The following is a 15,334-nucleotide window of genomic DNA, read 5'->3' on the forward strand; positions in this document are numbered from 1 at the left end:
CATGCTTACTTTTAAAGAATGTACTACTCGTAGTCAGGCGATGTTTTTTAATTAGTTTTGTATCCAGGTGTCTTGTTATCTCTTCCCATGAAGGATGAGAAGTTAAGAGACACTGTGTCTTTGTCTTAGGAGAAAGACACAGAGAGACCTTGACTCCAGAAACTGAATTTCAGAAACAGACATCCTGTCTGAAATACTTTTACTCCCCTTTTGACACATTATCTGAATTTGTAAAGGCGTGAACCTTTTGTATGCATAAATGATTGAATGTTGCACCTTTTGGAAGCCTTCTCACAGTACACTGAGATAAGTGTCTTTGGGACTGCTCTCTCTTTATTGCAATAAAGACCAACAACTTTGATTCTTTCGAGACTGTTTATTGATCCAGATTGAAAACTTCCACCCTTCTCCCGATTAATCATAGAAATCTTCCATCACAGTGCGGAGTCAGCAGGCAGTCAATGGCATCATAAAACAGGCAATAAAAGGTGTTTTGAGAAAGTGTGATTCACCGCAACCACGAGAGGTCCTTGAGTATGCAGCCATAACTGGTCACCCAAAAATATTATGATGCAGTTTTCTGCGGCAGAATGTGAGATTAGCCGTGGACTCATGGATCATGGATCAACTAACATGGACACAGTGTCCAAATTCAGTCTGATTATCAGGCTACAACGAGGTTATCTTATCATGACCAGCCATAAGCAGCCCTTTGACCAAATGAGGACCAGACAAAATATCCTAAATGTCCAAATATGTCCTCACTGTGTTTCTTCATTTTAGACCAGAATGAACTCGGTGAATTTAATGTTAATATACAGATAAGAAGGATGAGACCCAACAAACAAGAATGAGACCCAAGTTGTAATGAAGTGGAATTATCCTTTAAGGCAGATTACAGTGCATCCTCAAGACAAAGGACAGAGACTATCTGACAGCAGAGAGACACACAGCACAGCAGTTGAGCCCTGATTCAAACGTCCATGGAGGCATGTTAGCGAGCTCTTCCGACTCTCTCAAAGTTCCTCTTTGACCTCTGTCTTTTGTTGAATCTCATCAGAGACTCCAGAGTTTGGAGAGTCGGGGCCAGCAGCAGTCTTTCAGTGCAGGGACTCTTTCAGGCGCATCGTCCTCGATCTCACAAAGAGACTTTGCGTCCAGGGTGGCAGGTTCTCAGACAAACACACGAGGTACCACAGACAGGAAGTGGACTGACGCTGACGCAGCAGCAAGTTTGCACGAGCGCATGGAGAGACATACAGAATGTATAAAAAGAGGAAACTACGGGCTTCAGAAAAGGCATGTTGGATGGGGAGGACTTTCATCTTTGATCTTCTCTGCATAACTGGTTTGGTTTCAATAAAAAACAATGAATCAGAGCTCTATGTCCGAAACAAAAAAGCAGATATCAGGAGGCAAATTTTGACAGGTTTAAAGACTAATTTATACAAAGAGACTTGAACAATGAATCCATTTCTGCATCTAAAGACCATTTTTGACATCAGAATTAATAAAAAAAACAGCTGATTATCTTTAAAAACAAACCTAAAAAGGTAAGTTATATTATCTAAAGAGCTGCAACGACTTGTTCATTAATCAATTAATCGTGTTAACATCTTTTTTTAAAGCAAACTTTTGCTTTTTTCATCCTTAAAACTTAAGAATTTCCTGCTTTTCTTTTTCTTTGTCACACATTTAGGGTTTTGAACCGTTGGTCAAACAAAACAAGACATTTGAGGATGACACAACAATTAGTTGATTGAGAAATAATAATTCTGTTAATGAAAATAATCATCAGTTGTAGCCAGGCTTTATTAAAGGATAAGCTCATTTACGTTACAACAAAACATACTTTTCTCATTTAACTGTACCGGCATCTGGTCATGTAGACAGTTTTGGTTTCATTTGGTCATTTTGGTTGATACAAAATGCATGCTGGGATACTTCTTTACCTCAAGTTTACACATAAGCCAGCTCCAGGGTGAATAGACAGACAATCGTCACACTCGTCTATATTTCAAAAACTGAGCAAATAAAATAAATCTGCAAATATGTAGTTTTCTTGTAAAGTGGTTGAACTCACCCTTTAAAATGTTGCTTGCCATCATTTATGATACAAAACTCGACCTCACTGGTACATGTAGCTGAAACTCGACTATTTGGTTTAATTTGGAGAGCAGAGAGAAGTTGACATTCAGGAATTCATGGTTGTGGTTCATATTCGAAAGCAAGAAAAAAAACAAAAAAACAAGATGTCTGGTTTATGTCGTCCATCTTCTCAAATATCAGAAATAACATAACAGCCGTTTCTACATTCAGAGGTATTTCATTTTTATAGCTTAAAATCAGAGGCCATCGACTGCAACAACAGTACCAGCTGAGGCATCTCACTGCAGTGACGAACAGACCGGCTTCAGTTACTCTCGTCTTGTTGTTCAGTGTGACTTTGATCACGTGATCAGCTCAGGATGTAGCCTGCGACACATCAGGACGTATCAAACCTTTGACTTTTTCTCTGGCATTGTTTTACGACCTCACATGAAGTTGTCCACCTTGCAGGGCGAACGCACGTAAACCTGCACGGCCCGGAAATCATCCGACCACCATCCGCTCATGAAGCAAAGCAAAAAGAGAGGAAGAGGTGATGAAATGCTGAAAAAGTAATAAATTCTATAGAAACCCTGAGAGACAAGTTTACAAAAACAAACCTGTGTGATTCACTTACAGACTTTATCAAATTGGGTTTAATAAGTAAGCGTAAATAAATGCAAGTTGCTACTGAATACTCTAATATTCTTAGTCTTGTTAACTTCATTTGTAACTTAAACATTGAGTTAAATAGGTTGTGCAGGTTGTCAGACCATGCAAAGACGTAACATTTTACAGACAAGCCTACAGTTTGATATGAAGGACAAATAAAGTCTCTAACAATAAGGAAACTATTAATTGACGTCTCCGAGGGTTTAAATGGAGCAGTTCTTTTAATAAAAGTCATCTGAAATTCAACAACTGTTTATCAACTGAACAAAACTAACTACACTCAAGAAACTGTCTTAGAATAGAACTCTATTTTCTCAATAATTAGTACCAGATACATTTCTTTTGTCGAAAAAAAGGCCCCTGTAAAACTAATTGTGACCATAATGTTTGCTGAATTTTATTCTGGTTCAAGCTCTGCAGTGTTAACATAATGTGTGAGTCGTTTATTTTGGATCAAAACTGGTAAAGCTTCAAAGAAAATGTGGTGAAATGGTGTTTCATCAAAAATAAGAGGATCTTTACAGAACTGACGAGAGTAACTGGAGCCGCACCGACACAACGAGTCGATTGTCTCAAGAAATCCATAATTGAAAAATAAAAATATCTTCAGATGTAGACAACTTCACGACTCTAGCATCAACGTTTCGAACCCATAATGTCCAAGCAAAAATTAAAAAAAAAAAAAAATCACACTTTTAAAAGAATTAAATAGAAGAAAAATAAGAGGTCAGAAGAGCAGTGTCGGCAGAATGAAGGGCGGAAGAAGAAAAGTGGTCACAGTTCACGAGCTGAAAGTCACTGGTTTGATTCCCTGGACAAAGTGGGGAAAAAAGTAAAGAGGTTCGAGGAATGCTCAGTCCTCCCTTAGTAATCACTGTCACAGTGCCCTCCAGCAAGGCACTTTTACAGCAGGCAATTGTTCCAGTGGAGCTGCTCAGCGTTCAGCAGCAGATCAGTTACATGGACATGTGTTGAGTGGATGAATGAATGAGAAAGCAAAGCCTTCCCTGGACAAATTTTTTGTTGTTGTTTTTATACAAAGTTCCCGTCTCCTCGTTTGGAACGCGGCGACAGCCAATATTTCACAACTTTTTAAATAACATTAAACGTTATGGCTATGCTGAAAATATACATTCTGACATTTAGAGAGAGTACTATGTTAAAAATACAAATGTGCAAAAGTTGTAAACAAATGAGATCGTGTGTGTGTGTGTGTGTGTGTGAGTGTGTGTGTGTCACAGCCTTGTGGGCTCCTCGTCACTGTCACTGCAGTTACCACAGCAGTCCTGCAGAGGGAAGCAGAGAGCAGACGGTCACCTTAAGATGTAATTAAACTGACATGTTTTAGGCCAAATATGATATATGAAATATAAATTGACCGGGATTCAACTTTCTACATCACAGAAGTTGCATACCGGACACTGATTGTCTCCAAATAAGTTGTGATGTCATGGAGGGGGACTTTTAAGTGTTTTTGGAATTTAAAAAGTGAAGAGATTAGATGAGGTGAGGGAGTCTACTAACTGACCTGTCTGCCGAACAGCCGCTGCATGAGTCCCTGTTTGGGCGGAGGAGACGGCTGTCCTCTCCAGTCCAGGTCAGGCGGGACAGTCCCGTCCTGGTGGAAAACATTCAGCTCTGTGAAACACTCCGTCTCGATCATCTGCAGGAGAGAAGACCAAACTTCATTCTTTGTATCACAAGCACAGAGAGACATATACTGTGTATACACATTTATAGACATATTTGTCTCTCTACTCTTTTGTCCCATTTTAGGTGTCATTAAAATGTTTATGGAAAGATAAAAATTAAGTGAAACTAAACCAAATAAATTAACCAGTGCCGAAAAACAGATTACAGAGCAGGATTTGACATATGTGTTGTTTTATGAAGGCACGTCTCTCACCTCATCCTGCCAGGGAATGGAGACGCAGCCTGTGGACACTTTGCTGTAGAAAGACTCGTCTTTTGGCTCCAGCTCCACTCCTTTCACTGTGGAGAACTGCTCGATGTCCAGCACGTCCTTACAGTAGATCGCCTGCGGCTGCAAACACACAAACCACTAACTTTTACACATTTTCATCTCAGCTGCTGGGCTACCAATCAGCGAGGACTGAAGAAGAGAAGAACCATAAGAAGCACAACTGATGACTTCCCCAAGTCTTTGTTAGAGATTGAGATTTGAACTCCCTCAGTTCTTACGTTACATGAAACCTGCTGCAAATCAACAGCGTGCTCTCTGTAGGGAATCCTTCCTGTTACAGACACTGTGCAGGTTAATTATGCCTCAGTGATCTTCTTATTAATTAGATTCATTAATTACACTTCCTCTGATGTAAATTGTGGATTGTATTTCCAGCTCTCTATACTAAATGAGAAAATGTAGACATGGTTTCATGAATGTTATTTACACCTACGCTGTTATTTATGTTATTAGTCACACATATATTACCATTCATATAACTAGTTACAACTATACCTACCTAAATTTATATCATAATATATATTTTCTGTACTATATTCCAAAAATTGTGGAGTCAACGCTCAGTAACATTCCAGTTTTTGGAGCACAAACCCTCCTGATGTTCAGAGAACTTGATGTCTGGTATGATATACTGTGGACTTACATCAGGAATGAAGGGCGCCGGCAGCATGCCGGCCTCCAGGCGTTTGAAGTTGATGGAGCGGAAGATGGTATGGGCTTTGACCTCAGAGGCTCCACCTCCCTCGCAGCCCATCCTCTCTGTGGGATCTTTGGCCAGAAGCTAGAGGATTTAAAAAAAAAAAACTGTTACAAACAACAAGAAAAGACAGAAAAGCAGCAAAAAACACAGAGGGTCAGAGGATAATGTTGGTGTTCAGACCAAAAATGGAACTGCATTTAAATTACAGCAGGCGCTGCTGTAAATGAATGAGACTGCGAATGACAAAATTCACCAAAATGTAACTTGAGGAGGGAGCTCTGCTATGTTATTATACATGATTTGGCTGAAAACCACTGATTCTGAAGCAGACAGACAGAGACATGGACAGACTAGGCAGAGATATGTGTTACAGTTTTGTAAACAAGCACTTCTTCTCAGGAAGTCTTTTGAAACAGCGAGGTAAACCACTAGAATATAGTAAAATATGGAGCTTGAGCAGATGGGAGCTGCAGAACGGAGCGAATAAGAGACGCTCGAACATCCACCCACCATTGTACAGAGGGACTTGGCGTCCTCGGAGAACTTGCTGGAATATTCCTCCTCCACGTCCCTCACCAGCCGCTCCACTTCCTCCCTCTTGATCTTCTTCTTCCTCTGCTGGAAGGGAGACTGGCCCTCGATCATCTCGTACAGCAAGCAGCCCAACGCCCACCAGTCGGGGCTGAAGGTGTAGCGCTCGTTTTTCACCACCTCCGGAGCTTGGAGGAGAGAAGAGACACAGCAGAGTGAGCATTTGTTTGAGCTGAACTTGGTTCAAAAACACGGACTACATTGCAAATGTCTCCATTAGTGGAGCTTGTTAAAGGTCAGAGGTTACTTACCCATGTATCCCACCGTTCCCACCCGTCCCTTGATGGTCTGTCCCTCTGGTACATGAACTGCTAAACCAAGGTCTGATATCCTGATGTGGCCTGGGGACATACACACAAACACATACATACAAACGTCTATAAGATGTGTGAAAAGGCATGGAATAGATATTGTTTTTTGAGCCTGAGCATACAATAAATAATGCAATAAAATGCAATAAAACTGGATTTTATTCCAACCAAACTCAAATGGCTATATTACTGTTTGTTATCACATCAGTCATTGAAGTCTTGCATCTTTTTGGGAGATTTTTAATTTATATATCTATATATCTATATATATCTATATCTATATCTATATCTATATCTATATATCTATATCTATATCTATATATATATATATATAATTAGGTCTAAATTACTTAGATTCAAATCTTCGGAGACGTTCTGCTGGAGTCAGAGCGCCCTCTGGTGATTCTTAGCAGAAAATGATCTCAAAAACTGCTGTCATACAAACACCAACTCTTAAAGCTTTACAGGATTAACAATACAGTTTGCCGTTCTGCATAAAACACAGAAGTGTTTTTGGATTATTTATATTGTGAACACAATGCTTTTCAAAAAGATAATGCATGAAATGTACAATATCATCAGAATAGGAAGGAAATGAGGACCAGACAAAATATCTAACCACAATGGAGGTCAGAAATAAATAAAAAGTGCAAGTCACACTAAATCTAAAAACTGTATCATGTCTGTGTATTCACATTTGACTGAGTTATGACTTCCAGAAGGAGGGTACTTTTTATGTTTTAAAGTACCTTTGCTGTTGTGTTAATAAGCAGGAAAAACAACAATAACTAACAAAAATAAACCAGCATGCACCTGTCCTTTTATTAAAATGAGCCAACAACCCACAGAGAGGTAACAGAAGTTATAATTGGTTGAATTTTGACCCATTTATTTATTTTCCTTGAACGCTGCTACTCACCGTGGTCGTCCAGCAGGATGTTCTCTGGCTTTAGGTCTCTGTGGGACGGAGAACGGGAGAGCAGATTGAGAACAAAGACGAGAGACAATGAGACCGGGGGGGAGAGAGGAAGGACAATGAGTCAAACGTCTCTGAGGTTGGAAGATGCTGACCTGTAGACGATGCGTTCTCGGTGCAGGTCCTCCAGCCCACAGCAGATCTCCGCAGAGTAGAAGATGGCTCTCTTCTCGTCGAAACCCGCCTCGCCCATGTGATAGATGTGAAACTTCAGGTCTCCTCCGTTCATGAGGGTCAACACGAGGCACAGAGCGTCCTTCGTCTCGTAGGCGTACGCTAAGCTCACCTGGAGACAGAGGAGTGTCGCGTGTTAATGATGCTGCATGCACAACTAATTGTTTGGATAAATCCAGCAAAAATAAACATTGCCTAGTTCCAGCTTCACAGTAAACTGAATATCTTTGTCAGTCGGACAAAATAAGACATTTACAGACGTCTGTATTGTGTTGTGAGAAATAGTGATGAATGTTTTTTATTGTTTGTTGTTTTTATAGATTTTATAGAACGATAAATGTATTCATTGTAAAACAAATCTACAGAATAATTTATCATAAATATAGTCCTCAATTGCAGCTCAAGTTTTCAGCTAAATATAGTGCAGTCCCAAGTCTAATTTGAGTTTAATTTAAACTTTATTTATAGATTTGGGGTACATTTTTCCTTTAATGTGAGATATTCAGGAAGCTGACAACGCTGTTGACTGCACGTCCCCCACAACTGCAAACACAACCTGCTGCCAAACTTCTTTAATTAAGTTGTTTGCGTGTTTTCACATTGAAGCCGTGTTGAACCCCGAGGGACTCCTCAGCCCTGGGAGACCGGAGCAGCCAACTGACTGGAGTCCAAATCAAATAAGCTGAACGGAGGTCGTCTGGCAGAGAATCAAACCAAACCAGAGACAAAACAAACCTCCTCATGTTGTCTTTTAATTACTGCAGTTGTTAATGTTGCAGAGATCTCGTGCGATCGACGCACACAGAGAGCAAACGTGCACAGTTTCGCTCTATAAATGTATTATTTTAGAAGAGAGAAATGTCTACCGATGGTTACTGTGAGACGTTAATGTTAAAGAATAAGTCTGGAGATATTCTTGCAGATAAGATGAGATGCTTACAACAAATCTGCTGTTGACTTTCTCCAGGATCTGTTTCTCATTGAGCGCCATGGACTCTCCTTTCCTCTTCTTTATCCTCTTCTTCTCCAGTTTTTTACAGGCGTACATTTTCCCTGTGGCCCGTACCTGACACGCACACACCTGCAGGGTAAAGGAAGAGGAGATGGACGGGGGGCAAGACAGAAGACAAGATAATTGTATTCCCATTTATACATGTTGCAACAAATAAAGATACAGTTCACTCTTAATAAAACAGAGAAGACTTCATTGCCGTCCATCATGTGACTTCACACATGAGCACCAGAACACCACACAAGACCGTGATTGTAAATAAAGTAATCATAAGGTAACACAGGATGGCAGCTTAGGACATAAAAAGAAGCGTACACACGGAGGGCTGTGTTCGTAGGAAAACTCCTTTTGTGGAGGATGTGGTGAAAATGAAATTCTACTGCTGCATTCGGGTGTAAGCACGTAGCTGTACATATGAAGGTGATACGTGAGGCTATAAACGAAAGAAGGAACTCAAAACAACACTCAACACAGATTGAATTGATGTCGATCTGAAATGAATTCATGTTTTTGTCACTGAAACTATTTTTACAAACTACCACATTTCCCCAAAATGTTAATGCTTGAAGCCAAGTTAAAGTGTTCGAGTTTGATGTCCACTGTTTGTTACAAAGAGCAGATATTGTATTGATTAATAATAGTTTTTTTTGCTTCTTATGAATCTATATTTCATGCACATTTACTGTCATCAACACAACCTTCCTTATGTGGTTCTGGTAACTCACAAATAGCGAGTTAAAACAAATAGAGAGAAGCTGTGTACCAGGTCTCCCGATTTAATAAAATATACCTTAACCTTTTGTTTTATCAACTTCATCCTTTATTAATAAACACTTCTCTCTAGCTTCTCTGTCAGCCTCTGATTTCTCTGTCCAGTGTGAGGTGCTATAAACCCAGCTGAACATGGAAACAATATCAGACTGTCCTCCATCCTTAAAGGTCAGGATTGTGACTCTAAATGGCCATAATGAATCTAATCATGCAACTTGTTACTGACTGGACCGGAGGGAGCATGCATCATTAACTGAGGATGAAATGTTCATGTGTGCTGCTTCTACACTTCCTATGAATCGTGTATTCAACTGGCCTGCCAAAGACTAGTAGGAGAACGTGTGTAAAAAATAGCATCTGAACTACAGAATACTGAACATTGAGAGAGTAAAATAAGTTATTATATCAAAGATTTCCTAAAACATGAATCCCCTGAAACAATTTGGATAAAAAGGAAAAAAGGGCAACTGGTTATTTTGTCCAGATGATAATTTTAATTATCCGTGAAGGATGTCGCTTTTAAGAGCAGTGGGCATCATTCACCAATATCTTCTTTTTCTCGTTAAATTTGTTCTTGAGAAAATTCCTCAACCGCAGAATTGTTCGTACCTTTGTTCCTATAACGAATCCCATTGTTCTCGTAAATTGCAGGCGTGTGACAGTTGATCCTAATCAGCAAAGGAAAACGCCCTGCCAACCCCCGTTCTTCCATTTATTTAATTATTTATTTCAACTTGCCAATAAGATTGTTTCTTCTGAGTTTGTGAGTTGTGTTTGACTATGTTGAGTAATTTAAAATGGAGTTTAAAAGAAACAAACTAACTGAATGTACTCACCTCTCCAAAGCCTCCTTTCCCTAAAACTCTGTACTGTCGAAATGTGTTTTTCGTCACCAGTTGCCTGTTGGACACAAAGAGAAATGCGTTTATAACTCAGACTGCAACACATATAAAGGTAAAATAACATGACATTCGTAACACTATCTGGCTGTCCTGGAGAATGATGAAAAAAAACACATATATACACACAGGTTAGTTAGAAGAGTGCAGTGATCTTAAAACCTGTTTTTGAGTCAGTCATCAGTGGATGGATTTATGACGAGCACAAACAGAGCCGCTATAATGATCGAAAGCACCAATTAACTGTTCCCTCTTGGTATCAGCCCTTATCTCCCTGTGGACAGTCTGACCATTCAAGCAGGTCAATTTAATAGACTCATTAAAACCGGGATGAGTCATTTGCTGCTTAATTAACCCGGTGACGGTGCCTCTCATGTTTGTTTGTTTTTTACCAATACTTGTTATTGGTTTTGTGTATTCTTGAATTTAGGCCCATATTGATCCTCTGACATCAGACTAAACTCATGCTGTGATGTTTAACGTGAGCAGTGGAGATTAAATGTCAGGGCTAAAGCTACGATAGCAGCTTTTAAGGCCTCAATGCAAAAAAACTAAACTGTTGGATCGGATGAAGAAAGAAAATGTAATCTTTGGGCTCATATTCTAATAAGTTAACTGCTGACCAGTACTTTTTGCAGACTTTTGGTCGGTAACACAAAAGTATTTGATACTGGTTTGATAATGAGCTGACGTTTTTAGAGAAATCTAAACTAAGCACCCTGGAATCACAGAGAGTATACAAGCTTTTGTTTTGTGTGTGTGCGTCAGATTCAACTTCTTTTTGCAGCACACTGATGGCATTACAGAGCAAACAGCTACCAACAGCATAGTAGAAAGTGAAATTGCCAAGTTCAGACCCACACTGATTCAAAACATTCACAATAAGTGATTGAGATCACATGAGAGAGCCTTGTTTGTGCCTGTCGGACGCACACAGTTGAACTGATTGAGACTAAATCAACAAAACAATGACGTTGGACAGGAAGCTAACACGATGAAAAAAAGTCTTGTTTAAGTCCTGGCTCATCTGTGAATGAGCCTTTCAACACTGGCCTCCAGAGGTCCCGAACTCTGGCGGCACTCCTGCATGTGCAGTGCAGCTGCCCCTCATGAGCCATTACTCAGCCCTCTTCAATCAGCCCATTAGTCTGTGGGTATATAAATCCCTTCTGTTGGTCAGTCGATGCTTTAGTGTAGAGACTATACTAGTGCTGAGCGGCCAGCCTTAATGTGTTTTGTTCCTGTCTGGCAGACGCTTTCAGTGACGCGCTGAAGTGTTAGTCCTGTCTGGTTATTGTAGATGGCTCTTCATTCTCTACGCACTCTAAATTTAAATAAAAGGGTTTGTTTTTGAGTTACATTTGTCAGTTAGGCTTTGTATTGTATCCTCCGTCTCTCTACGTTACAATATCTATTATTAGCCAAAGTGCAGCTACGTTTTACTCATAACTGTATTCAAAATAATGACCTGGCATTTTGGAGAACACAGTTGTTTGCCGTGAAGCTCAGTGTGTCAAAAGAACCCGCTGCTTCTCTGCAAAACCACCAGTTGGCCCGAGCCCAGGGTCAGGACAGGACAGAGTTCTCCTTTTTAGGTGTCATGTTTCATGATGTTGTGCTCTCACCAAAGGCAGTAAGACAATGTCTTGTACCCAGGTAAAATCCAGATGGGAGTTAATACACTTTCTTTTAAACTAGCCACATATATATGCGTCTCTTGTGACAATTTGTCTTGGGTTTTCCTACTCCAGTTCAGAGGGTGGTGGTAATGCACCTGAAGCTGTTTGGTAAAAACGCCATAAGAATAATTTGTGAACTTGAATTTTAGCTACATCATGAACAGCTGGTGATAACGGCTAGCTAGCACAACACAAACACATGAATTATATGTATGCAGTAAAGAGCATTGCAAAAGTTGTATTGCCTGCAAAGTCATCAATGTTTAGTGTTTTTTGCACTTTGATTAGATCTTTTTTTTTTACCTTTGGACCAACTGCCCTGTCATGCTAAGCTAAGCTAACCGCCTGGCTGTATATTCTCCGAGTTACAAATTATTCCTTTTAATGGGGTTGAACAGTGATAGGAAAGAGAATATTTCCCTTATTAATTTGTTGTTTTATTTGTTTTAATTGCGATAACATAAGCAGCTCACGGCTCTACTCTGCAGTTGTTTCCTCCTCTTCCTGACATGTCTTGCAACATCTCTTGACTGAACACCACTGCTTCAGGAAAACATTTTCACTCCAACTATGGTGGTGTTTTCTTTTTGTTTTCACTGCGGTTGAAGGATTAGAAATTCTCCTCGGTGGAGGGAATTCAATGACCCTGTGGTGTTTGAAAACTTCTCAAAGCCCCACTGGAAGAACAGAAGGATTCAAGGCTGTCAACCTTACACAGTTCCTGGAAAGCCTACATGAAGGACATACAGTTTTTTTAATTATCCAATAAGCAGCTTGTGGGGCTGGAATAAACAGTCCTCATTCTGTCTCCCCCTTCTCTTTGTTTTTGTTTTGTCTCCATCATTGTCTTGATCTTCTCCATGTCTTCCTCTCTGCTCTCGTCACCTTGTGGGTTCAGGCCTAATCTTTTGTATTCATACGTCACTACAACGAGGATGGCTGGGGATGGATTGGCCTCCGATGTGGGCTGTTTCACCTGATCCTTAAAGAACACCAGGTTTAACCATTGAACCTAAACACTCAGTCCACTGTGGGATAGCCGGCGTGTTTACAGCGTCACTGAAGTTTTCAAAGTAGAGTCTGGGAACCATCAGTACTCAGTGATGGGACACGGACCCAGACACACTTTCTCTGTCTGCAAACAAACCTGATGAAACTCATAATAACCATCATTGTGATGACAGATTCATTGTTCCAGCAACAAATTAACACTTATGTGTGAATTACGTCAGACAATACCAGAGAATGGAGAGCTCAGTATTTCCCATGTGCCAGTGATGTAAATGGATCAACTTTTCGGCTGCTGCAGCAACTGTAGCGTCGCTCACGTACGCTGTTCATAGTCTGTGATCACTGTGATCAATATCTATTCATTACGTTATCCCGTTAAATGGAAATGTAATGCGAGTGTGTCTTTAAACCATATTTATGCGTGATGCATGGGGTGACTGGGATTCATTGATATCACCCCCGCAAAACTAGACTCATGTGTTGTACATTTCATTATATTATTTCCCCACATTAACTGTGTTTACATTGTTTTCATTTGGTTATTTGAGCTGGGCTACGCCACATACTTTTCAGAGCTACAGTTACATCCAGGTACCCTTTTACACTGTTTTGCTTTATCTCATCTTTGAGAAGGAGACTAGCTGATGTGCAGTAGTCGTGTTTACGTTAACTCACGCATAGAGTGCAGTGAGCGGAAGGTTTGCAGGGGACATGGTCTTATATATGATCTTTAATAGTAACCACCAGGCTGAATGGCTCTTCTCTGTTCCTCGATGTTAAATAAGTTACAAATACCCTCTCTGTAAATTTATTCACCATATATGTGTGAACAGCATTGCTTTTAGTTGCCAACACTCATTGTTATTGAAAGTTAGCAAAGTCTGCACTAAACCAGGTAAAGGAGCTTTTATATACTGTATGCTGCTCCCTCAGCCTGGAACCTTCTGCTACTACAGCTCAAATTTCTATCTTAATGAGGGTTTCAAGGTAAAACTAAATCAATTAACATATATTAGAGGAAAAAGTAAGTAAGTTTCTATCTTAATAAATTATCTATATTGTGATTATTAGACCTGTATAGACACCAGAATTACCTGCTGTACCTCCCGCACCACTCTTCCCATAATTACAATAAACAAAACCTTCTCAAGTATTATCGGTAACGGTACAATCAGGTGCATCTAGCCTTTACAACAACAGCCTGCTCCAAGTCTATTCACTGCCAAAACTGAACTGTGAAACTTTGCAGTTGAGCAATTTCAAACTCCCGTCTTGAAATATGTACGGGTGATATCACTCTGATATTGCATTTGTTCTTACCCCAGTAACCCAAGAGAGGAAGGAATGAGGCAACTCGCTAAGCATGTTGTTACTGGTACTGTGGTGGAGCTTAAGGCCAATGTAGCCTCTAAATGAGCCCGAGTGAGCTCCTAAGTGGTACGTGTGTAATGAAAGTATGCATTATGTGTCCTCATGTACATAATAGGGAGAAACGGCAGTAGAAAGACGGACAAAGACGAAGAAGGACAGTTCGAGAAAGAAACAGAGATGAGAAAGGGAGGTTGATTTCACTCTGTCAACAAACTTTACCTCTCCAGCCACTTCCACTGGAGGAACCTGTTGTAGTACATGCTGTCGAGGTAGTCCGCGAAGGGCGCCACGCTCAGGTAATCGTGGATCAATCTGGGTAGAAAACACAACTCTCGATTAATAAATAATAAAAATGTTGCAGCCTGAGAAGAGTTGCTTTATACTGTCAATAGTGTTGCAAATAGCAGGTCTTTGCCATGTTTACATTTTTGGATCTATGACACGATGAAACGTAGTGCAACAGCAGCACAAGTAGGGTTAGCAAAGTTATTTGGAAGTGTGCTAACAGTAGCTAACATTAGTCACCATAAGCTACAGGTCATTCCAGGCCAAGTGAGACTGAATTGGTTGAAATCAAGCAAGGATGCATTTCTTTTTGCTTATGAATTCATTTGGGGACAAATGTGTTATTTTCTTCTTTCAAAAGCAAACATTTGGATTAATTTCAGATTTAACAACCTTCTGAGAAAGGAGCTTAACTCAGGCAATATGTTGCCTTTAGGAGCTACTGCAATGAGCTAACACAGGAAGGATTATGGTTTTAGTCAAATGAAAGAGTCACGCTCTAGGTCACTGTCTGAAACACTGACAAAAAAAAACTGAATGCCCCTCCCAGAGAAATATGGTGCCCGAAAAACAACAATTCCTAGTTTCAGAGGACTATACACAATAATGAAATCTTTTTTTATGAATGTTATATTCTATTTCTGCCTATAAATCCCCCTTTATCCTACACTCTGGTCCTTTAAGATAACTGCTTATACTAGAAATATGTTACTGGCAGAATCTTGCCACAATGTGAACAACCCAGAGAAGAATAGTTATATTTCTTTATATAAAATAAAAATACTTTTTCTTTGGCATCATTATTAAGTC

The 15,334-nt window shown here is 39.9% G+C and overlaps 1 protein-coding gene across 1 annotated transcript in view; it reads right to left on the bottom strand.

Annotated features, from left to right (window-relative positions):
* Positions 1-361: 361 nt before the first annotated feature.
* grk6 (G protein-coupled receptor kinase 6) overlaps positions 362-15,334 on the bottom strand; it is a 37,104-nt gene continuing 22,131 nt past the window's right edge. Inside the window, exons 6-16 of the mRNA XM_031868949.1 lie at positions 14,459-14,551; positions 10,116-10,179; positions 8,437-8,577; positions 7,418-7,608; positions 7,266-7,303; positions 6,287-6,376; positions 5,955-6,163; positions 5,388-5,525; positions 4,667-4,804; positions 4,289-4,423; positions 362-4,046 (exon numbers count right to left, since the gene is read on the bottom strand). Coding sequence (XP_031724809.1) covers positions 3,996-4,046; positions 4,289-4,423; positions 4,667-4,804; positions 5,388-5,525; positions 5,955-6,163; positions 6,287-6,376; positions 7,266-7,303; positions 7,418-7,608; positions 8,437-8,577; positions 10,116-10,179; positions 14,459-14,551 — 1,288 coding nt within the window. The 3' untranslated portion in view covers positions 362-3,995. The remainder of the gene's footprint in view (positions 4,047-4,288; positions 4,424-4,666; positions 4,805-5,387; positions 5,526-5,954; positions 6,164-6,286; positions 6,377-7,265; positions 7,304-7,417; positions 7,609-8,436; positions 8,578-10,115; positions 10,180-14,458; positions 14,552-15,334) is intronic.

The sequence above is a fragment of the Anarrhichthys ocellatus genome, unplaced genomic scaffold (assembly GCF_004355925.1).
Source record: "Anarrhichthys ocellatus isolate YVR2014 unplaced genomic scaffold, GSC_Weel_1.0 scaffold45, whole genome shotgun sequence".
NCBI lineage: Eukaryota > Metazoa > Chordata > Actinopteri > Perciformes > Anarhichadidae > Anarrhichthys > Anarrhichthys ocellatus.